General features: G+C 38.5%; 1 protein-coding gene across 2 annotated transcripts in view; it reads left to right on the top strand.

Annotated features, from left to right (window-relative positions):
• rasgef1ba (RasGEF domain family, member 1Ba) overlaps positions 1 to 21,590 on the top strand; it is a 63,690-nt gene extending 42,100 nt beyond the window's left edge. Inside the window, exons 1-14 of one of the 2 annotated variants that reach the window (XM_019104619.2) lie at positions 1,873 to 2,152; positions 5,755 to 5,937; positions 6,396 to 6,518; positions 6,645 to 6,782; positions 10,623 to 10,835; positions 10,979 to 11,053; positions 12,150 to 12,245; positions 12,660 to 12,762; positions 14,602 to 14,681; positions 15,841 to 15,936; positions 17,890 to 17,985; positions 18,230 to 18,353; positions 18,810 to 18,882; positions 20,068 to 21,590. In XM_019104619.2, the coding sequence (XP_018960164.1) occupies positions 2,069 to 2,152; positions 5,755 to 5,937; positions 6,396 to 6,518; positions 6,645 to 6,782; positions 10,623 to 10,835; positions 10,979 to 11,053; positions 12,150 to 12,245; positions 12,660 to 12,762; positions 14,602 to 14,681; positions 15,841 to 15,936; positions 17,890 to 17,985; positions 18,230 to 18,353; positions 18,810 to 18,882; positions 20,068 to 20,092 (1,509 nt within the window). In that variant the 5' untranslated portion in view covers positions 1,873 to 2,068 and the 3' untranslated portion in view covers positions 20,093 to 21,590. Of the gene's footprint in view, positions 1 to 1,872; positions 2,153 to 5,754; positions 5,938 to 6,395; positions 6,519 to 6,644; positions 6,783 to 10,622; positions 10,836 to 10,978; positions 11,054 to 12,149; positions 12,246 to 12,659; positions 12,763 to 14,601; positions 14,682 to 15,840; positions 15,937 to 17,889; positions 17,986 to 18,229; positions 18,354 to 18,809; positions 18,883 to 20,067 lie in introns of those variants that run through there. The other variant, XM_042724537.1, reaches the window with a different exon arrangement.
• Positions 21,591 to 24,494: the final 2,904 nt, after the last annotated feature.

Raw genomic sequence — 24,494 nt, forward strand, 5'->3', positions numbered from 1 at the left:
CGCATTCATAATGCCCCATCAAGGACAACAAAACAGGTGTGAATACCTCTGGAGCAAAGGGAAAGCTAGGTCAGACAGTCTGTGCTGACTTACCTCAAATGCGTATTTAATGGGGAGAACAACTGGACTTGAATTGACTGGTAGCTGTTTCTCTTTAACTTTTTTGTTGCTGTTTGGTACTGTTAGTAGTATTAACTTTTGCAGAGAGCTTAACTGTTAGTTCTTCATCTTTATGAACTCCTCCACACACTCTTCATGATGAACAATGACTCTGAATACACAGAGGTTACATAACTGTGGGCCCATTGTGGAGGTGTTAGCCAAGATGTGAGATCTGTGAATGGTTATTTTCAAACATAATGCTCCCCATATTGTTGTCAAAGGCATCTAAAAGCATCCTAATAATCACACAACGTTTAAAGAGTCTTTTGGGATGCAGATTTTAAGATGATTCATACATGTCTTTTATTTTAAAGCTTTACAAATTTGTGCTACTCTGTTTGCTTTTTAATTATTATTATTGTTATTTTTTATGATTTTATGGTGCTGGTCTGCTTAAGACATTTGATACTTTAACACACACACACACACTATTTTTTTATTGTTCTTGTTTATGTTCTTCTTAAGATATTTTATAGTTTAAATGTACAGTAAGCCAGCCATTAATGCATATAACCCCAGAGATGATGATCAGGACCCCAGCACACACATTATCCTGCTTTTTCACTGCTTCTTAACAAATATGCATAGACATGAATTACTGATTTTTGAGTTATCACATGGAGTACATTTGTGATTTAGTTAATTTTATTTATATATATATATATATATATATATATATATATATATATATATATATATATATATATATATATATATATATATATATATATATATACAATGTTCTTATCTTCAAGTTTATCAGGTGAATCAGTTTGTTCTGTCAATTTAAAAGACAGACCGTTGTTGTTAGAACATGCTGCTGAAGCTCATTTAGCACACCTCATATAGGTGAGAGAGGCGACAAACTTTCGGCCTCTTGACCTGCAATGAGAGAGGGAAAACCTCTCTGTGAACTCTTTCAGGTATTCACTGCAGTATCTAGTGTGGGGTTCCTGCAGTATCAGTGAAAATGAGACAGGGGTATATAGTGTGTTTCACAGATTTAATTTAACCTATTTAAAATTAAGCTAAAGATAATGCAGTTAAACATTACATATAGGCCTACCAAAATATCATAAATATATTAGCAGTTTGTGCTACAGTGTTATCCGTCGCTGTCTTTAAAATGTAAGGCTAATGATACACGGGGCAACTTTTTGAGCAATGTTGCTGGGCAATTTTGGTTAATGTTGCCATCAAGGGGCAACCAGGCGAGACACAGGGCCCACAACTGATCTAAAGTATCCAGATAGAAATTTGTTACCCATTCTCAGTGAGCAAGTGCCCATAAAACATTGCTTAAAATGTTGCCCCATGTATCATCAGCTTAAGACATGAAGGAGATCCCACAAATATATCCATTTACACTGCCCATGATGATAACATTTGTAATATTATGTATATTTTGAACAATTTAATAAATGCATTTTTGATAAATTCATTAGTCCTGCAGGATTTAAATGAGACCGCTATGCTTCAGGAAATAATGGCGGACTTGTAAGTAACCATGAAGATTATTTTCAGGGGATTTTCACTGAGGCAGAAATTTAGTTCTTCTTTCAGTCGTCTTTTTTAGTGAAATTCCCATATTATGTTTTCGTTTTCAGACTGATGGGCGCGCGCTGACATGCACGCGGGTGTCTGGTGCTGTCCGCTGATTGGCTGTCTCGGAATCCACGGCGCAGCCTACTATCATTTACTATTCGCGCGCTCACTCAGTGGATCAGCAGAACACACTTGCTTGAGCTCGTGAGAGAGAAGCACGTCGCACGTATTGCCTGGATATATTTATAAGGATCATGCGCTTGAGTGTCACAGTCGGTATCCGTATGACCTAGGAATACGCAGCGTGACCTTTTTTTAGATTCATATATTTTGAGAATAATTTTTTGAAGCTTGTTGTTATATGTCCGGAGGGTCATCTTGCGCAGCCATTCATCGCCAAACTTCTGCAGGGCTGATCTACACCGGAGTCTCGGTCCCTTTGGAGGTGAGAAACTCGAACAATGTTTAACGCGCTCGAGTACTGCATTCAATACGCGGCTTGGTTTGCATGCATTTTGATTTTATTTCACATTACGACCTGCTCCGTGTACGTCAGTCAATAAAGTACGTGGAAGCGAGGCAGAGACAGTTTACTTGCATATAAACATGCAAACAAATGTTATGTGCTGACGATATTCGCCTACTGTCTTACTGACTTAAGTATATTAACATTAATGGAGACTGTGGTGTTGGTATGCTGGGGGTCTTGATAGTGAGTTCTTACAAGTGATATGCAATGCACAACAAATGTGTAACACAACAAAGCTGTCATGTAATTTGATATATGCTACCATGGAAATAACCACCTGAGCTGATGGTTTGCAGTGCAGAATGAAGATGCCAGGTTTATGGAGTTTTGAGTGTTTGATGAGAGTATTCACTGGGGAAATCATTTTTCATTTCATATATATTAGTGCAGTAGTGGTCTTGTGGTGGGTGGGTGTGGAAACTGGAGGGTTGTTGCTGATATTCCCTTGTTGATTTCAGATGATCATTACCAATGTGTTCTTCTCCCCTATCAAATAAGTGAGCTATTTTAGGGCTTAAACAGATTGTCTTATCTACTTGATTAATCGGTGTTGTTTGTCAGCAGTCTTATATTGTACTTTTTTTTTAAAAAATCAGAATGAGGGTTTGTGTTTGGTAAAGATTGTGGAAAGAATAGTGTCTGAGACATTTTGATTGTACATCAGTTTGCTGTGATTTGGCTGGACTTTGCCTCTGTGATACCAGTCATGTAGGTAGCTCAAAGTGCTGTGGGAAGGACACTATGCCCTGCCAATCTGTCCCGCCAGCCAAGCCCTTTATTTACTCAAGACACACTTGAGTAGTTTCAGTGACGCTATAGCTCCCTTCCCCCACTGTCTTACACACACACACACACACACACACACCTGCTCGTTTCCCAAGGCTAACATGTAACCCACTTTGACAGAAACCAAAAGACCAAGACTCAATTTGATCCTTTTGTTGAATTTATTGAAAGCCGACAATGTTGTGTCATACTGGTGTCTATTACAGCGCTATGAACAGACATGTTTATTTCCTCATTTCATCATATTCGTAACATTATAGTAATTTGTTAATTTACGTAGAACTGTGTTATGGTCCATGCACCAGGCATTTGTTTGTAGAAATGTGGGTGTGAATCAATTCTTTCTGTCATCACAGCAGTGACCAGTCCTTCCTATTTGTTAAAGTCTTGATCTTTGCCTGTTTTTTTTATTCACTATGAAGCAACCTTTAAAGACAAGACTGCCACAACAACTTAACAGCTCCTAATATTATGCCAATGAGCTCAACACACCCTTTTGTTGAGGATGCAGTTTCAAAACACTCCAGAACATTTGGGTTTGTTGTTTTAACCATTTGCATTAGACAGGGTTCCCACAGCCATGGAAAACCTGTAAATATCAAGGAATGTTAAAATTGTGATTTCCATGAAAACTGATCTCAAGAAGACATGGAAGTATCATGGATATTATTAAATAGAAATTTATTTAATAAATATTCTATAAATTGAAATATAACTTCGAACTCAATTTAAATTATATATAAAAATTATATTTCAATGGATTTTTCAGTTTACTTGGAATGTTGACATTTACAAGACATTTCCTTTTCTATGTATGTAGTATTTGTAGAATCATTAATTTTCTATTTTATCCACTTGTGAGTGAAATTTCAATACACAAGGAATTTTAAAAATCCTTCTCCAGTAGGGATAAATGAGTGTAAAACCATGGAAAAGTATTAGTCAAAAGGTGTGGGAACCCCAAAGATCAGAGCATTTTGATCTAGAGTCTTAACTATCTAAATGCAGCCATGCAAAGATGCCAAATAAAAGCTCTGACAAAAACATTTCAGTAATTGTGTGAAAGCAAAGGCTTTTTTGTTTGCTTATATACTACACAGCTCCTGTGGTGAAGGCTATGCTTCGTGTTTGTTTAAGCAGGACAGAGGAGAGGACATGTGGCTGGCCATACTTGACACCTGCAACCAAAAAATAAACACATTCAGAATCCCTGCTACTAATTAGCTTCAGCTTTGTTTTATTCGTTCACAGAATTCAGTCGAGCAGCAGCTGGTGTGCCTAGAGAGTTTAAAAGGGCTTTGACTTTTTCAGTTTTAGCTTTTAGCAGATTTGCATTGTGGCCTGGGGGCTTCACTAATAGGGTTGCATGGGCAGATGCGCGGGGTGTCCTGCTTTTGGGCCATATAATGAGAGTTAATTCAATGCTGCTTTGTCAAAAACAAAAAGGGGTATATTTTTATGAAAGTTCTGGCAAATTCTGTTATGGAATATGAGTCAGAGAATAAAACCATGCACGGTTCCCAGAGGTATCATTCGTAAAGGACTTGACAAATTGTCAATTTCTGGTGATGAGTGCAAAGTCATCATTTGGCCTTCCTTGCTTTTTATCTCATTGACGTGCTCAGATGGTATAACACATGGTAAAGCAGATGCAGAGGGGGGCGTTTGCTGCTTTGACCTCTTGGGTCTCCATTTTGATGCTAATGTCTATGGTTTTATGAAGAGGTCTCTGTGGGGGGTCGTGGACTGAGAATATACCTCATCGTACGACACCCCCCCCCCCCTTGTACGCTCCCGTCCGAATCTGGCACCCAAACGCCTGCGGGCCTCAATAGGCAGGCGGCTATTGGGGCTTCACATTGTTCGGGGTGACACCCTGTGCCGTAGCTGTGAATGCCTCTATTGAGGGGCCCATATGCGCTCTGTCCAGGAATCTCACTTAAAGTCACGGGCTGAGCTCTGAAATGGCACAGAAGCTCGTGCTGGCATGCTGGAGCCACCCGTGTGATTATGTGATGCATTGACATGTGCAAAACCCACTTTCTGCCGTTCCACTAGAGCCTGGAAGATACAGAAGTAGGAGGGAGGGAGGCAGGCAATGTGAGCCAGAGCTGTTTGTGTGGGTGAAGAACTGCTTTTGGCTGCTTATCACCTCTAGCTAATGCTGACTCATAGGACTCTCATCTGTAATGGGCCACGTTTTGTTTTTGAGGGGGAAATTAAGAATCCTTCTTTTCAGAAGCACTAGATCTTATAGGTCATCGTGTTTTTTGTATCAACCCGTAGTTGAAAGAGCTTCTGTGTTGTAGGTCCACGTGAGGTAAAAGCACCGTGAAGATGAATTTGTTGGTGTTTGTGAGTGAAACCCGCAGGCGGTATGTTCAGCTGCTATTATGGTGGATTAGAGCCAGCTAGTGTGAGTCTAAAATACGAAGCGAATGGAGATTAAACTCAAGTTCTCACAGGATCAATCAGGGAAGGTGTTTGCACATTGAGATTAATCGCGACATATTCATCCCCACGAGTCGTCCATCTGAGGAAGAGTAATTTTCCACTCAGCTTCCTATAATGATACTGGGGACCTTGTGTTTTACACAAAGGTAAACAAAATTTTCAGTTGAGGATGGAGGCTCAGCATCAACGAATTAGTTCATGCATCAACGTCTGTTTTTGATTGTGTTTGTGCTTAGGTTAGGCTCCTCAGACTGATATTTCTTTATATCCTTCAACAGGACAAAATGCCTCAAACGCCACCCTTTCCAGTGATGTATGGATCCAATGGCTACAACAAGAATCTCTATAAGGCCAAGGAAGAGGACTATGAAGGCCTGTATTACCATGAAAACAACCTGGTGTCAGGGTCCTTGGAGGCTCTAATTGAGCACTTGGTCCCTACGGTGGCTTACTTTCCTGATGTGAGTAAACAGAGTGTAAAAATACCTATTAAGCTAATTCACAGTGTTGGATTTTGAGTACTAAAAAAAATATGCATTGCTCAGTTTTATATCTCACATTTAGTTATTTTTTAAACACCGAGACCACAAACATGACTTGCAATTGCTCTCAACTTATAATTTAGCAATATGCACTTCTGCTCAAAAATTTGGTTTTAAAAGAAATTACATTTAATCAGAAAGGATTCACTAAATTCATCTAAAGAGACATAAATCCTTTGTATCATTTCAAAGAACTTTATTTAAAGTTAGAGTTGTCCTTTTGAGGTGTAGTCTAGCTAACCAGATTTATTTTCCAGAAATATAAATACATTTTATGTAGCTTTGTCCAATGTTAGTTTTGTTTAGAATAATGTAAAACGGATATTAATGGTTTGTATTGTTGCACCAACATTGATCTGATTTTTATTGACTCACAGAGGACATACATCTTCACATTCCTGCTCAGTTCCCGTCTCTTTATTCACCCGTATGAGCTGATGTCCAAAGTATGCCATTTATGTGTGGACCAGCAGAGACTCGCTGATCCTCAGGCTGATAAGGTACAAGAGTGTCTTTACACTGATTGCCATACAGAGTGGCTTCAGTCTTCATGGTTGCTCTATTTTGAGAACCAATGACAATAATTTGCAATTACAGTGTTGTTTTGTTTTTAACTTAATCTGTAGGCAAGAGTCAGGAAAATTGCTCCCAAGATCCTGCAGTTGCTGACTGAGTGGACGGAGACATTTCCCTATGACTTCAGGGATGAGAGGATGATGAAGAGCCTGAAGGAACTAACACATCGTCTGAGTACTGGAGATGAAGTAAGTCTGCCATTTCCAATTGCTGGAAGATCATTTCAGCAGAAACAATGAGTATTTCATTCTTAAGGAAATGTCAGCTAAAGGGCAACGCCGTTTTAAAATAATAGTCACCTGGTGCGAACACTTGCGTCAAAGACATTAGCTTTTCTTTATGCCTTTAGTACCACTATTAGCATAGACAGTGTAAAACACCTTTATATGTCTTAGCGTGGCTTTTTTAACATTCAGCTGGTTAAGACGTAGGATGTAACACGTTGGGTGAGTGTCAACACCTGAGCAATGGGGGGTGAGATTTCTTTAGTCCAAAGCGGTCTGACAAGAGGAGTGAGAAGAAAGCTCTTTTGTACAGCTGCTTTTGTCTTCACTGCTGCTTTTCCACAGGCTGCATTTAAATAGTTCTCTTAGCGCTAACTCATTTGTTACCATGTTACTGGCTTAGCATTTTTTTCACCACAGGGACTTTTTCACCACATTTATTCTAGGTTCTTTTAAAACTTCCTGCGCACAAAAACCAGCAGTGGTTGCGTTACATGATTATATTTTATTTTACGTCTAGTTATCGTCCTTCCATTGTGCTCACATCCTTTTGACGTATATCAGCCAAAGCTGAGCCTGTCACTTCATTTTGAATCTGGACAAAGTTGGGTCCTCTCATCAAATGTTGTCCTCAAACGTCCCTTTTTTTCCTCTATCGTACGCATCTGAATAGTCCTCCTGTTGGGAACTCTTGATTTAGTTAATGTACAGTGCAATAAAAAGAGATTTGCAGAAGCTCGCTCTAGTCATCTCACATGGTTGGCGAAGCATTAGTGTAATGACTAACAGCAGGGCACTAGTTAGAATAGACAGTTTAAGATGGACATCGCTCCATCAGATTCAACTGAATGGGGTTTCACTAACTTGAAAAGACAAGCAGGACTCATCCTCTGGTGGCTTGTGTAGTAGACACACTTGTGACAATTGATCTGCGTTATCCCGATCCAGGAGATCGATGATCTTCTGCGGCTCTGCTAAGCTCGTAGTGGAAATGTGTGCATGCTGCACCGCCTCCTCAATCTAGTGAAAGGGGTGATAAGCTAATAAGACTGTTTGTACACTCAAAAAAAACAACAACAACATGGAGAACTATAACTGTGTTAGGGTCCATAGTTGACCTGCATATTTATTTGAAAAAGAATTAAAATCCAATTCATGTATACAATAACCTGAATACACCTCTTATATGATGAGCAAGTTTTTAATTTTCTGAATGTTTCAAGAAGGGCAATAAGTCTTTTCAAATAACAGATAATTTGCCCTTTTAATGATTAGTTAAGGTGGTAAAATGTCATGTGTGACCAAAAACCTAAACCTTAAATGTATTTTTTTTTTTTTTTGCCTTTAATGTTTCTTTCCCCTTTTTTTTGTGGAAAAAATACTTAAGATTTCTACACTAACGCTTTTAGCATCATTAAATGTATTTATTTATTTCCCCCCCCTTTATTGTGTAGCGTTTTTACATATTGATGGGGATCAAATTTTATTTTTTAACGTTGTGACCACTTCGTTATTCAAAGTATCTTTATGATCTTTTCAATTGCTAGGTAGGTGAGACAAATGTAATCTGTGTTTCGAGTTATGGCTGTCTGGTAGATGTGTATCTATGCATGAAAAGAGTGTATCATAGTGTGAAGAATGCATTCATGGTTCATACCATCAATATGTTGACTGTATTATGTAATTCAGTCACTGTTTTTCTCCTGCCATCTGAACGGCATGTACTCGTACGTGAATTTTGTTAATGAGAGTGTCTGTTACAGTGGAGTACTGACTCTACATTGATGTGGTATTCACAGCAGTCAGAGCCACACAATAGACAATGGGTGTATTTATAGCTAGACATGAGCCCATCTGAGTCAAATGTACTGTCCAGTGCTTGCAGCCCATCATAACAAGACCACTATGAAGTGGTTTCCAGTTAGGCCTTTTATTTTTTGACCTCTTCTAGACCTCAGTGGTCCTGAAGAGTTTGCCAGCAGTTTGTTGACCTGCTGTTTTCTGTCTTTTTACTGGCAGTTGGGTCACAGATCTCTTGCTTTCAGCGCAGGAGCTGAGAATAGATGCCATAACATCTGTCTCCAGACCACAGTTTGGTCCTCAGGCTTCTGGTCGGCAAAGATTGTCATTATGCATGTGGTCTTCTGTATAGGAAAGGCACGGCCCAGTTGTGCATTTGCAGACACAGCCATTTGGTGCACATTTGGACACCTTTTGCACAAATCCTGTTTATTGGAAAAGTAATGGAGAGCATCCACCCTTGACCTGGGTGTGGTGTGTCCATGCCAGAGTGATCTGTGCTGTCACACACTCATGCCAGGGTAAAAAAAAAACGTGGAGGCAGCACACAAGCAGCTTTTTTTTTCTTCTATTTTTCTACAACAAGTGAGTTGTCTGATCTGCCTCTCAAAATGTCAAGCAGTCATCGCCAAGAACTGTGCTAAAAATAATGTGTCAGCATATGGTGGACCTTGAAGAGGGAATATTAAGACTCACTGTGATCTTTTAAAGTGCTGCAAGGGCTTGTCTCTCCTCCTGTACTCGCTCTCTTGTCAAATCATCAATATTCTTGCATCTACACTATGTGCAGGTTGTTCTGAGCCAGATGGATTTATGCACCACCGACCTCCTGCACAACAGATTAATGGGCTACTTTTTATTTTATTTTTATGAGTCAGAAAGGAGTACAGAAGCCTGACAGATATGAAAGATCCCACAACCAATCAGTGAAATGTTTGAACGGCTAACTCTTTATATCTTCATGGTTAAACAAAAGCCTTAAGGCCTGTTTGCACCAAGAACGATAGCTATATTAGGTAGCTATCTATATATTACTGGTCACGGGTAGTACCAGTTGTGCTGGTTAGACCCTGCTCCGGAGTAGGAGCTAATTTGGTTCTCGAAAAAGGCAGTCCGGTACTAAAATCGCACCCAGTTCCTGCGGTGTGAAAACACCCAAAAGTGGGTAGTTCCACAATTAGTTCTGGTACTATGAAAAGGTTCCTGCGGTGCGAAAGGCCCTATTGATAACTATATTAGAGTCCACACAAATGGACAATAACATTTTGTTCAATATAAGAGCTGCAGTTTTGATGTCTGATGCTCTAAATGCTTAAACTGTTCAAAGTTGAGTGGATTCTGATTGGCTTTCAGGTGATTGTATCTTGCTGTAGCCCTGAAAAAAAGTACAATATTTTTAAAATGTGTTTATTTTATCCTCCTTCAAGTAACCATTTTAGGTAAGGCTTCCTTTTTAAGTAGTCTGTTTTAAATTCATGGCGTAGGGTCATCGTCTGGTTGTCAAGCAGGCAGAGGATGTAGATTCTTGTCCGACTGATGTTGAGCAACAGGGCATGACCGCTGCTGTCCTCTCCTTATGCAACAGAAGTCCAGAACTGTGTCAGGCTCTTGTTATTAGATAACTCAACCCCATCTTGTGTTAAGAGGGGATGTGGGCGGCATTCAGGATTCTTGTAAACCTTTGAAGGACATGAATGAAGTGCTGCTGTTTCGTAAGCCTGCATTAACTGTTTATGTAACATACTCAAGACCCTGTGTTGGAACATTAGCCCCCGTGAGCAGCACCACCGTCATAGCTGACCAATCATGAGGAAAGGGCGCCATTATATGCTTGGAAGTCCATTAGATGTTTGCAGGGCAAATACGTTTTGCATTCCCTCAGCTTTCTTATCAGTGTGGGACACATTTTGTTGTCAGTCTTTCAAATGAATGATTACCTTGTCATTCTGATCAATAAAAGCATGGTTGCAAATCCACATCTTCTGTCTCCCCGTCTCTCTTCAGCTCTATCGCAAGGCGGTGCAACAGATGACACAAACACTGATCCGTAAGCTCACCACACTGAGTCAGTACGAGGAGGCTTTGGCCAAGATTAACTCCTCTGTGACTGACAGACTAACTGTGCTGAAGACCAAACCTCAGTCCATCCAGAGAGACATTCTGACCATCTGCAGCGACCCCTTCACCCTGGCACAGCAACTCACACACATTGAACTGGTAAGTGGAACCTTACATTCCTCACCTCACTGTGGGTTTGGATTGATTTATTTACTAAATCAATAATCTCTGCAGTTATTTTCAAGGTGACCGTTTTGACTAACTGCAAAGGTTAAGTTGACATAATCATCTTCATTTTTCAGGAAAGACTGAGCTACATCGGACCAGAGGAGTTCATTCAGGCGCTTGTTCAGAAAGACCCTCTTGATAACGACAAGGTAACAGTCCCTTCCTGTTTATGGTCAGCAAAAACTAAAAATATATACAATGCAAATGTCATGTCTTGCGCTTACTATAACAAATATCTGACTCCAACAAATCAATACGCTCAATGTTTGCGTTAACCCTCGGGTTCAATGCGGTGTCACCTATTTCAGCACATTCCTCATTTAATCTATCACCGTGCAAGTTTCCCTCCTCACGTTCCACACAGCGTCCTTTTGTGGCCAAAGCCTAGCAACTGGTTTCTCACAATAACCTGCCAAAAGTTTACACAGCCCTGCCTCGTAATGCCCATTGCGGTTGGGCTGCTAGGCAACAGCCCGTGTCAAGGCGATACTAGTGCGAGATTTCTCTTTTGTTCTGTTCGCCGTCTCTCCAGAGGGTCCTTGTGCACCGCAGTATCTCTCTGATGTTGTCCGTCAAAGGAAGTGTAGGGTGGATTGTGTATTGTGTGACGGACAGCACAGTCAGACCGTAGGAATTTGAGGAATGAAGGGTTAGAGTGGCCCGAGCTTTCAGACAAAGTGTCTGTATACATTCCCTAAAGAGATAATAGCACAAAGGCCCAGCGAGCGTGGAGGGTCTGCAGGGTAAACAAGCTCTCTGATTGAATGTGCTTTGTTGGAGATCATCAGTCATCTTGGAGACCTTTGTTCTTGGGATTGGGACTGTAGGAATCACAGATCCCAGCATGCAAAGCTCTGTGAGATCACTTAAAGAGCAATATGCTACCAATGCTGAACTGTTTACATTCCTGACAAACGTTTTAGAGCTCAGAATTTAGGATGAAAAATGGATGCACCAACGCTAAAATTCTGGCTGATAGAGACAAGTTAAAATAGCTGATATATGGAATCTATGCTAGTTTGATGATAATAAATAAATAAATAAAATTGACCTAAACTGATAAATAAAAAATGCTGACATTGGCAGATATGGTACAGATAAAATGCGCATCCCTAATAAAGACAACTTGAAAAATAAACTGGAAAACGTTGTGGCACAATGTCCTAAATGAAGCTCCTGACCAAACTCAAGCCTCGTTGTAATTGAATGATGATACTGACCCTTTTGAAATTTTGATTCTTGCAGAGATGCTTTAGTGATCACAAAAAAGCAAGTAACCTGGAGGCTTATGTGGAGTGGTTCAACAGGCTCAGCTACCTGGTGGCGACGGAGATCTGCATGGTGATAATTTGCTTTTATTGCTATGACTCATTCAGAAACTTAAATTCTTATAGGTTGTGTTGCACTGTTAGTGATTCTAATGTGATTTTAAATATAAGCCTTATAAAAATATACACCACCTTTCAAAAAAGTCAGTAGGTTTCTGAGGTCATGCTGTTCTTTCTGTTCATCAAATTTTGAAATTACTTCACAATTTTCTCTTTTTATTCTTTTTTTTTTTGACCCAATTAATACAGTCTTAGTGATCATACGACTTTCAAAACATTTACAAAAATCTTACTGACCCCAAACTTTTGAATGGTGGTGTAGGTAACATTAGATTTTATATCATGAAAGTATTAAGTATTTAATGAGCATTGTTATTAATATCACTTTCTGGTGTTCATAAAATATTTGCTTGATATTCTCATGCAGCCTGTAAAGAAGAAACATCGGGCTCGAGTCATTGAGTTCTTCATCGACGTGGCACGAGAATGCTTCAACATTGGCAACTTCAACTCGCTCATGGCCATCATTAGTGAGTGTTTCGCCTTCCCTTGCAAGACTTTGCTACAGAAAGCTCTTTTGTTCCCCACAAATCAGTTTGGATAATACAGTTTGTTGTTTTGGCAGGATTTGGTTTGCTTTTCTAAACCCTGCTCTTGTACGCTTAACATGCACAACAATGTCAAACCTCTTATAGACTCATATTATTTTATTTGTGTGTTTGTTGAGTGCTTCGAGAAGTCTTATTTAGCTATACGTCAAGGTTTAGATAATGAATAAAATTTTCACTAATCTGTCTCATCCGTTGTTCAGTAATCTATAATAATAAACAATTTTGTTTATGTTAGACTTCTGATAATATATAGTACATTTTACCCTCAATAATATAATGAAATAATGATTAGCTACATTAATCATTCACTCAGTCAGTTCTCTAAGCACCCACCTAGGCCTGTGCCTGAGGCATTATGGGTAGGGGAAAAGGAGTGGAGAGAGCCAGGAGAAGAAGCAGCTGTTCAGCCTGTGTGAGTGAGAGCTGGAACGAGGGAGCGGCATCCCTCAGGCAGATGGTCAGTGCTGACCAATCCAATAGACTGAGCGAGGGACAGACTCTTTGAGAGGGGGATTGTGGGAGGGAGGGAGTGGAACCAGCTGTCCTTTCCCTGGCCATTCCCTGGAGACGAGCCCATGGGCCGGGGCTCTTACACAAGCCTCTCTCCCTGGAGATGGAGCACTGATATTAAAGTCACTGAAAGAGAACAAACAAGTCATGGGAAAGTTTGATAGCTGCTGCTTGTGTGTTTTGGAGGCAGCATACATTTTGTGACGTGAATGGAGCGTCAGCGCGTGGCTAGAACTGAAAGATCATTCGCTCTCATATCATGTTAGCTCTGGGCCTGACACCTGTTAGTATCGACAGATTGTTAATGGTACTAATGCCTCAGATGGCTCTCTTGTAGATGAATAGGTAGGTTTGCTGCTATTGTTCAGACTTAAAACTGGGGAAGAAAACATCTGAAATGACTGAATTTTAGACACAGATCACAACATACTCAGTTAAGTGTGCATGTATGAACTACAAATATCAATGATTTCCTTATCCATTAGTTAATTCCTTTGTCTCCCTGAAGCCGTTTTACTTTTTAACACATACTACCATTAAAATATTTGGGTCATGGTTTCCACAAAAATATATTTAGCAGCAGAACTGTTTTCAACATTGATAATAATAAGAAATGTTTTTAAGCACAATATTGATAATGCATTTTTAAAATATATTAAAATACAAAACCATTATTTCATAAATACTTAAATGCAGCCTTGCTGAGCTTTAGAGACCTACAAAAGCTTACCGACCACAAACTTTGTGTATTTGTGTTAACAAAAACATCAACTTGAATTTTATCCTTCTAGAATTGTTTATATCCTGAAAAGTGTATGTTTTATATATATACCAAAATAGAGCCAAACTGAGTGCCTAAACAATGTCTAAACTATAAAAAAGACTGTTTTAGGAAAGTAGTTGAGGTGAATTTAATTTAAAGCTTCAGAAACGAGTAACTTAACATCTAATCAAGACCTAGTAAGAAATGATGCTGTCGTCAGTACAGAGAAACCTGATTGGTTGACCCAGCCCTGGAGATTTCCAGTCAACACTCTGACCTCATCTGGTCATTAGTGCTGACTGCACAAGCCCACCGTGACCCTCGGCTCTATAAGCCTCACCTATTGTCGGAGGGAAATGATGCTCCTGCTAAGGTCATTGTTCATGTGGGCTCATGGGCTTACCCTGCTCTATTTGCCATAGAGAAACTGCACTTCTGACAGGAAACAGTGTGCTGACCTGTGTCTCTTTCTGTGTGTCTTTCAGCTGGGATGAACATGAGTCCAGTGTCACGGCTCAAGAAGACCTGGGGCAAAGTCAAAACCGCCAAATTTGATATACTAGAGGTATGCATTTCATCATGTTGAGTTTGATGTTGTCTTTTCTGTTTACAGCAGTGGGTGGGTGTGACTCACTGAACATGTAGGGGCTGCAGTGCTGACATGGCACTAATCATATTAAGTGTCCGACCCTGGCTCTTATCCCCGTGACTCATGCATGCATGATACTCAAACCCCTGACAATATGGACACCATATTCTGCCAATTTTAGTCCCAAGTGGGCGAGAATTGTTGCTTTTGTATCATCATTTTTCTGAAGCCCAGCGTTTCTCCCTTTGAGTGGGTGTGCAAATGTTTAGGCCAAATTTGAGAGGGATTGAGACTGTTAAGGCTTTAATTTTGAATCTGCACCCTGTGTTTACTGTCTAAAGAGGGTTTTGTTTAGGTCTTGCTTTATCTTTAGACAGGCAGAGGCCTTGAACTTGATATATGACTTATGTACGCAAAACACACACCTACACATTGTTCAGTCTCGCCTTGTGGCTTTCAGCATTTTGATGTGTAAATAGGGACTGTATGTCTGGTCTTCAGGGAGGTTCAGCCTTTGTATCTCAAAACACAATGCTTTTTCTTTTCTCTCACTCTGTCTTCAATGGAGGATTGTAGGATAAAAGGCTTAGGCATGGCGTCCCTGTAGAACCGAGAACTTTAATGTGTAAAAGCTGCAGATATTCACCATTAGTCCCTAATAAAGGGTATTACTTGTTCACCTAAAATAGCCTTGATAAACTAGAATATGTAGCCTTGGATTACTGTTCAAATGGACTGTAATGCTATTTTTGATCAGATAAATGCAGCCTTGGTGCATGAGAGAATTCTTTTAAAAACATTTCAACAATCTTACAGACCCCAAATGTTTGAACCATAGTGTATCTATGAAACCTGCCTTTTTTTAAACTGGTTTAAGTGAACTGAACCTTTGTGATTGACTCACCTGCTGGAAAAAAGTTGACTGAAGATTGAAAGTGAATGACATGGATCATCTTTCTTGGTTCCCATTATAGAATGTCCCATAATGAATAGTTACTAGAGTGGCTTTGGAGACTTAACCAAGTTGAATGGGCTTAGAGCTCATTAGAAACTTTTATTTGTAGAAACTACATCTACATTTTTCAAGCCAAGTCCTGAGGTTGGTGCCTAAACCTGTTTTTGTCTCTATTCGCAGCACCAGATGGATCCCTCCAGCAATTTCTACAACTACAGAACAGCGCTGCGAGGAGCCACTCAGAGATCTATCACTGCTCATAGTAGCAGAGAGAAGGTAATGCACAGAATTTTCTCACAGAAATCATAGGAACGTTGGTTTCAAAACACTGTTTGGGTTCTGTTTGAAGTGTGATATGTTGTATTGATATTAACAACAAACGCAGCGAGGACAATGATAAAATCAGATTCATTACATAAAAGATGCCAGTGATTGCCTTAAAAGTGCAGATCCCAGTCCAGAAGCTTTGTATTTACACTAAATTGAGGTAGCGTCTGGCCTCTTTGGCCGAGAGTTATGTAATAACAAGGGTAGAGGACAGTGGGCCACTTGAGGATGATTTGCTGAGGGCAAGGCATCAAATGGGACATTCTGTTTCTTCTGCTAAATATGCTCCATTCTAGTTATAAAAACATGGCATTCAGCCAGTTAACAAAATGTTCTGATGCTCTTCAGTGTTTTCTGTGAGCAAACTCAATAAAATCCATCCGGCATGTGAGTGTGCCCAAAGGAAGCTCAACAACACTGTTAATCCTCTTCGTTAAAATGCAAAACTATTTTGAGTGTTCTCATATATTTATATTGGATATATTGTTTGTTCTTGTCAAGCTTTGTAAGGATTGTTTTGCGTCTTCGACTGGTTAGGGAGGAGATCTTCGCTGTGTGGGTTTGGGTGGTGAGACAGAATGTTCCAGAGCAGTACTGGAATGCTTAGCTCTTCCGTGGGGGGGTATGTGTGGTTTTTTTTTTGCATCACAATGGCCCATGTCACTTGTTTTTCTCTAAAATCAGACGTGTTTAGGCTTTGGCAAGCGTTGTTACTTTAAAGATATAAGGGACAAAATAAGTGCATGTCCCAGGACAGGAATTTCCACTGTAAACAAATTAAATCAGGAATGCATTACTGCTCTCTTAATGTCTTTAACTCATCAACTGGTTTGACTGCTCGTATTTTTGACCCTTTGTTTTGTTCATGATGGATATTGTTCTTATTTTAAGCTTGATTTGAACTTGAGGTTAACTATTCACGTGGGACTGAACACTAATTAAGGCCGTAGTTTTATTTGGGCTTATTTATTTGTCTATTTATTTCTTAGTTTTGGAGTGATGCTTAGGCTTAAAATTACTTATGTAAAACAAAAATAAATAAAGGTAAAAAAAAAAGATTTTCAGATTGTTGATGGCATGGAATTATTTAATTTATTAATATTGTAAAATTAAATAAATCATTTTTTTAGACTTATGTCAATAGCAGTTTATTTATTCATTTATTTTTGAATACAGGAGTGACACCTATATTTAAAGATACCTTTGTTTATCATGCCGTACCTGAATTTGCTACAGCGGAGTTTAGATTTTGGTGTCACGTACACATCACTGCTTCCTTGTGTCATGAATCATTGTTATTGCCCTCCAGAGTGGTAGATCCAGTTGCGCTGTGCCCTGAAGGCTTCTAGAAGCTGTTGTAAAAACTGTTGCCTAGTACAATCTTACTGTGACGACAACCCTTAAGGCTGATTTTTACTTGACGCGTCTGCAAGTTCGCTTGCGTGTGCGCGCCAAATATGACGTCATCGCTGTGTTGGCGTAAGTTCGCTTTGAGTGCATGCGAACTTACATTTATTATTTGAATCAGTTTGTACATAAAGAAATTATTAATTCATCAACTCATTCATCACGCTAGAAGTCTTGTACCGACAAATGTCTTCTTCTCAACGGTGATTCCCAATGGTTTTAGAAGACAATTACTCCTCGTCGCCCCCTGTTGTTTTAAAGGATAGTACAATGGCGAATGCGACAAGTATAAAAGCTTCGTCCATTTGGGAAGGTGCGCGTGCAGTCAGGGGAGGCTAGCGAAGCGGGTCCAGGCGAAAGTATAAATCCCGCTTTAGATGGACTCCAATGAGGCTGCTCCATTTGGTTGCATGTTTTTTTTGTTTTGTTTTTTTTTCTTAGTTTTTGGTCAGTTATAGCTTTTATGTAATCTTGTGTTCCCTTTTTGGCTTTCAGATTGTTATCCCTTTCTTCAGCCTCTTGATTAAAGACATCTACTTCCTCAATGAAGGATGTGCCAACAGGCTCCCGAACGGACATGTCAATTTTGAGGTAATTCTTGCCCTTTGGCTTGGCGCGATACATGCAAGCTAACATGATGCATGGAAACAACTGCCGTCACAGCTACTGAATAACAAAGGCTGCTTGAGAAAACACTGTCACATAGCAACATAAGCATCCAGATTTAGTCCATTGACGTATGCATCTGTTATATTAAGTTTCAAGGGCATCAATTCAGTGCGAAATGAAACTTGGGCAATGATTTCTAACAGAATGAATCTTTACTGTGCTGCAGAAATTCTGGGAGCTGGCCAAACAAGTGATGGAGTTCATGACGTGGAAGAAAGTGGAGTGTCCTTTTGACAGAGACCGCAAGATCCTGCAGTATCTCCTGACCGCACCGGTCTTCAGTGAAGATGGTACAGATGTTTTTTAATGCTAGTTTATGATTAATTGTAATCAAGTTTAGGAACTTTTTTTTTTGCAGTGGCAAACATCAATCATAAGCCCACTCTTTTCAACTTCTGAAATGCAAACCTTGAGGCCAGACAGTGGTTTTGCTAATTAAACATCATTTATGCATTCTGTCTTGCTTTTTTACTGTCTTATATGGACTTCCTGCCTGAGCTAGAGCTCTTCTGCACACTCATTTTCTGCCACTCGCGTCATAAACCTGTTCTAATGATAGTTGCGCAGTGAGCAAACAAGATACCAGACACAAAGACAATTGTGCTTGTCATGATTGCCTCAGGTGTGAAATGCCGTCACGCTAAATAACCATGTGACACAGGTTCAGAACATTCCTCAAGAAAGAAAACAGGTGGCTTTGTTTTTGTTGCTGACACACTCGTCTCATCTCAATCATCTCTCAACAGCTTTGTATCTGGCATCATATGAGAGTGAAGGACCAGAGAACAACATGGAGAAAGACAGATGGAAATCCCTCAGGTGTGTATGATAGCATTCATCAAGGGCTGAGATCATTCCTGACCTGTCTGAAGAGTAGTGACTTGTTTGCCAAATGAATAGCTAATGAACAGATTTAATTAACAAAGGTTCCCATTGTCAGACGGAAATCAGGGAATTTAAATTGTGTAGTCCAGGCCTTAAAAATTACTCATTAATAATGAATAAAATATATATAAAAAAAAAACATTCTTCTAGTAATGCTGTTCTTCTCGTTGGTGAATATGACTACTTTAGAGTACAATATGATCTGTAAGCAAATCCTTCTTTTAATGTTATTTGCAGTGAAACACTTCACAAAGTCTATCAGAATTTTAATGATTTTTAAAAAATCGTGCAATTTCATTAGTCAATAACTACAAACCTTTTTTAGTGCATTATTTGAATGACATTTAAAAAATCATTTTCTATTATTTTTTTACACAGTTTGCCTTCTCACACAATCTAAATAACTGAAATTATATTTTGAGAATTATATTGTGTAGACTTCATGTTTTACAGTATTCTGACCCTTTTTTTTTTTTTAAAGGTGTGCATTATCGGTTTTTGTTCTCACATTTGTTTCAAACAATTATTTAAAATATAAATAAATAGCCAACAAAAGCATCTTCCATTAATGCTTGCCAAAGATCACGCAGCGATAGATACTCACACATATGTGCTTGGAAAGGATGAGACCTCTTGGCTCTTGCTTAGTCACGTTTCCTGATAGCTTTACAGCTCAGGAGGGATGGATGGGAGGCAAGCGGTGGGCTGCTTTTTTTTTTTCCACTGCGACAGGATCTGTCACAGCACCAGATTGTGTCTGTATCAGCAGTTCGTGCTCCACCCCACTCGACTCTCTCTCAGTCTCGGCATGAGGATAGTAGCCCTCCAGGAAACAAGGAAAAGACAATCCAGCTGAAGAATAGTATCCATAGGGCAAAGCTGTCTTTTATTGCTAGTCTGAAACCAGTTTATACTTGATTTATCAGGTGTAGGGCACTGGACTTGGATCAACACACAGGGCAGACCCTATACAACGTCCACAATTTTTTTTTACCTTAAAATGTGACAAAACATTGAATGCTCTGTATTTTTGCTTCTCCATTTTTAAGAGAGATCATTTTGAATAATTGTATATGGCTGTTCTATTCATTAAACAACTCTTCTTCTTTATTTCCGTAGGTCCTCGTTGCTGAACAGGACATAAATCCTGTAAGGAACTCAAAATCAAGCGAACCTTTTGACAAGCAAGCTGTGTCCCCCTTATGCGCCCTCCAAAAGTGAGAAGTATCCCTGTTTTTCAAGGGAGATGACAATCCATATTTTGCTGAACGGTGCATTTTTATGTTGGAAAGAGCAGCTTTTTACAAGGCCCTCTCTTTTTGTCTTTCATACTGGATATTTCAGGCTTTTCCATCTCTTTGTGCAGACTTTTGTACTCCCTTTTCCCCGTCTTTAAAGCATGATTTGAGCAGAAGGGAAAATGACATGTCCCTTGTTTTCAAACCAATTTCACTCTATGCTGTCGTTCTTCTCTATTGACTGTAAGAGTTTGCCGCTGGTTGGTAAACTCAATTGGAACAGTTTGGGGAAAAGGAAAAAAAAAAGATTATAAACCAGCATTATGTGTACTGGGTTCCAGTACTGTTTCAGTATTTTTATTGTACCTGCATTAAGCATTAATTTAAGTATAGATTTATGTTTTCACTATTTTTTGATATTGTGTTTGTCAGTTTTTTTATGCATATGAGATGTGAGTAATGCATTGCTTTAACCTCTGTGAGTGACCATTGATGTGTGCGTGATAACCCCACTGAGGGTTGCTGAATGCACTGGATGCTTCTGTGAATAAAGATGTCAATTCCTTTCTTGTGTAAACTCTTGTGTGATAATTCTGCAGCATTAAGCTCCCCATCTCTTTTTTTGTTGTTGTCAAGGCTTCGCTGTAGACGTGTGTTGTTGACTGTTGATGGAAAGACTGTTTTCGTTCGTCAGTGTTACAGGTGTAATGCTGTTACTTACACAATGAAGGTGATATTTTCAGAAGTACAGCTCACTGCGTGATAATTGTACACACTCTTGGCCGCAGCAGCGGAGAATGGTGTTATGTCGCCCTCTGGCGGTGAAGTGGAAAATGAGTTGATTATATGAAGGCCCATCATACTTGTGGGTAGTTGGGATTTGAGTCCATTTGTATGATGTATTCAATTTTATTACTGTTATTTTTTTATATATATATTTTCTATTTTCCTTTGATTTTATTTATTGGCCTCAAAAATATCTGTAGTTGTCCTGTTTTTGTCTGCTTTAATGTTTTAAAGTATTTTAAAGATATTTACAGGCTGTATTATATTCTATGTTATTTTGTACTAGGTACATGTTTTATAGTAATCAGATAGTGCTCTATCTAATATTTTATAATGTTTATAAAAGTTTGTATGAGGAAAAACTAATATTTGAAGGTACTAGCACATATAAGTTAATGTCAGTCATTCATGTCTTTTTTTTTCTTATTGGAAATTCCACAAATACAGACAATATTTTTTTTTTCTGTGTAAATATCATGTCGTTTTCTCCACTCTGTATATTGTTATGTATTTTGATCATTCAGGCAGATTATAGAACCTCATGAATAGTGGTGTGGAGTGAACAAGAAAAAAAGAGGAATTAAAGAATGCCTATTAAATGAAGCTATTTGAGACTTGTTTTGTGTGTGTGTGTGTGAATTCTGTTAGGAAAGGGTCATTTTATATATACATTATTTATATATATATATATATATATATATATATATATATATATATATAAAACATATATATATATATATATATATATATATATATAATTATATAAATAATTATATAATTATATAAATAATTGTATAATTATATATATATATATATATATATATATATATATATATATATATATATATAATTTGGGTATTATTATTTTTGAAAGAAGTCATGTTTTCCAAGGCTCCACTTATTTGATGAAAAATAAAACCCATAACATTTGGTTTTAATAATAATATTGTAATAATATTATTACAACCTAAGAATTCTACTGTAATATATTCATATATTAATATATGAAAAAAAAAAATTATTCCAGTGATGACAAAGCTGAATTTTATCATTTTGCGCTCAAGAAACTTTTAAAAATATTATTGAAATCAGTGTTGCTTAATAATTTAGTGAAAACTTTTATACATTTTTTAAATATTTGTTTTAATATACTTTTTATGAACTGAAAGTAAAAAAACAAACATTTTTTTAAAGTGTAACAATGTAAAAGTCTTTACTGCCCCCCTTGATCAATAGAACTATTTTACATTTTCTAGAATCCTGGTATATGCAATGAATAAATATAAATAAATATAACCAAATCTTCATGATGGGTGTTGTGTAGTCTGTAAAGTTGAGCTCATCAGACAGTCTGACCTTGGTGGTGGTATTGTTGATGAGTTCAGCTGAACAGTGATGCTGTAACACTTAAAAGCCATGATGTATTGTTCTGTTCTGAGGATGGTCCACATTCAAGCGTAATGCAGAAGAGAAATGGGCCTCTGTCTCCATCTACTGGTCAACTGTCAAACCATCAGATTTCTAAGACGACTTTATATTTATTCAGTAGGATCAGTAAAGTTCTTGCAAGTGGGCATGTGATAGTTTGAAAAAAATATATAAATAGAATTTTATTATATAATTTGTGACAGAAATATCTATTTGTAATAGGCTATGTATTATTTAATGTATATATGTGTTTACATGCATAAAATATAGCAATATATAAAACAAAAACTCATTTGAATTTATTTTTTAAGTTTGTAATTTCAGTATTCAATTAATATTTGCTGAAAATATGTGACGCACAGTTCACATTAATGACAAGTTTGAATGATATATTAGTCAATTCAGTTGCCAGAGCCTTCAGCCACTCTGATGTAAGTCACTGGCTCTGATTCACGTAAATGCAATTAAATCTGTAATCTCTGGGATTGCTGTAATAGACTAGCACTGTGAACTGTGTGTATGGCATAACATAATCTACATGTGCTGGAAACATCAGATCAGGGCAGGTTGAGTGTTTTCTCTTCTATGGTGACAGGCAGACATATATTGAGCAGCAAACACACAGCAGTTTTTGTGTTCTTCTAACAGATACGGCAGTTTCTCATGGTTCGAAAGAGTTTTAAATGTCTGATGGATCTGCTCTATCAGCAGCTTGTGTCCGCTGAGTCTGTATCTGGTCAGCGTGCTTCTCAGTTTCTTATCTGACACTGTGTACAGATACTCCGCCATACTGTACTCTCTCTTTAGAGCCAAATAGCATTGCATTTTACTCTGTTGTTGTGTTTGGGTTTGCCTGTGAGTGATGTAGTTCTGTTTGATTTGTGCAGTAATCTGATTGACTCTGATTGAATCTGATTGATGTTGTGATTCAGACCATCTGTAGATGTTAGTGAAGCATCAGGACTGAAGCTCTGGATCAGCTGAGGGAGGGCCTTGCTTTTCTTTGCTCATCTCTTGGTATTGCAGGGCTTTATAATGATATGATTGGGGTCACTGAGTTTCAGATGTTTCCAGAATTTAATTGACCTTTTTGTTTTTTTATGATTAGAGGATATTTGCCTAATTCTGCTCTGCATGCATTATTTGTTGTGTGCCAGTGCACGTGTAATATATTTTTACAGAGTTCTGAATGCAGGGTCTCAATTGGATGTTTTTACCATTTGGTGAAATCTTGATTTGGATTTGTCAGTGGACCCCACAATTCACTGCCTTAGAGGGCAATGAAGGCCCTGCGTGCTTTATCTCTCAGTTCATTCACAGCATGATTAAAGGTTCATGTTGATATGATTTATCAAATCCAGGTAGTTGAAGTGTGATGTGTGTGTTATCTTGTTTGTGTCTAATGTAAATGTGTGTTGTGTTTCCTGGGATCTGGATCTTTTCTGAAAGATCATGATTTTGGTTTTCTTCAGGTTGACTGTCAGGGCCCAGGTCTGGCAGTATTGTTCTAGCAGGTCCAGGTTCTGCTGTAAACCTTGTTGAGTGGGAGACAGCAGAACCAGATCGTCTGCATACAGCAGGCATTTGATCTGTGAGTGGTGTAGGGTGAGGCCAGGGGCTGCGGATCGCTCCAGACTGCTCGCCAGTTCATTGATGTAAATGTTAACTAATGTTGGGCTTAAGCAGCAGCCCTGTCTCACGCCTCGCTCCTGGAAAAGATACCTCGTACGTTTGGTGCTGATTTTTACACCACATTTACTTTCAGTGTACATTGATTTGATAAGGTCATAGGTTTTACCTCCTATTACGTTTTACGTTTGGTGCCAATTTAGTCCTTGGTGCCAAATTGAGTCAAAAGCTTTTTTAAAGTCAATAAAGCATGCATATATTTTACCTTTATCTTGGTTAACATGTTTTTAAATTAGAGTATGTAATGTATAGATGTGGTCAGATGTACAGTAATTTGGTAAAAATCCAATTTGACTTCTGCTCAGTACATTGTGTGTGGTGATGAGGTCTAATAGTTGAGGATTTATTATGCTACAGAAAAACTTTGAATAACTTTATAATAACTTTAAGGCTGGTTTCTGCTGC

Source organism: Cyprinus carpio, chromosome B5, assembly GCF_018340385.1.
Source record: "Cyprinus carpio isolate SPL01 chromosome B5, ASM1834038v1, whole genome shotgun sequence".
Classification (NCBI taxonomy): domain Eukaryota; kingdom Metazoa; phylum Chordata; class Actinopteri; order Cypriniformes; family Cyprinidae; genus Cyprinus; species Cyprinus carpio.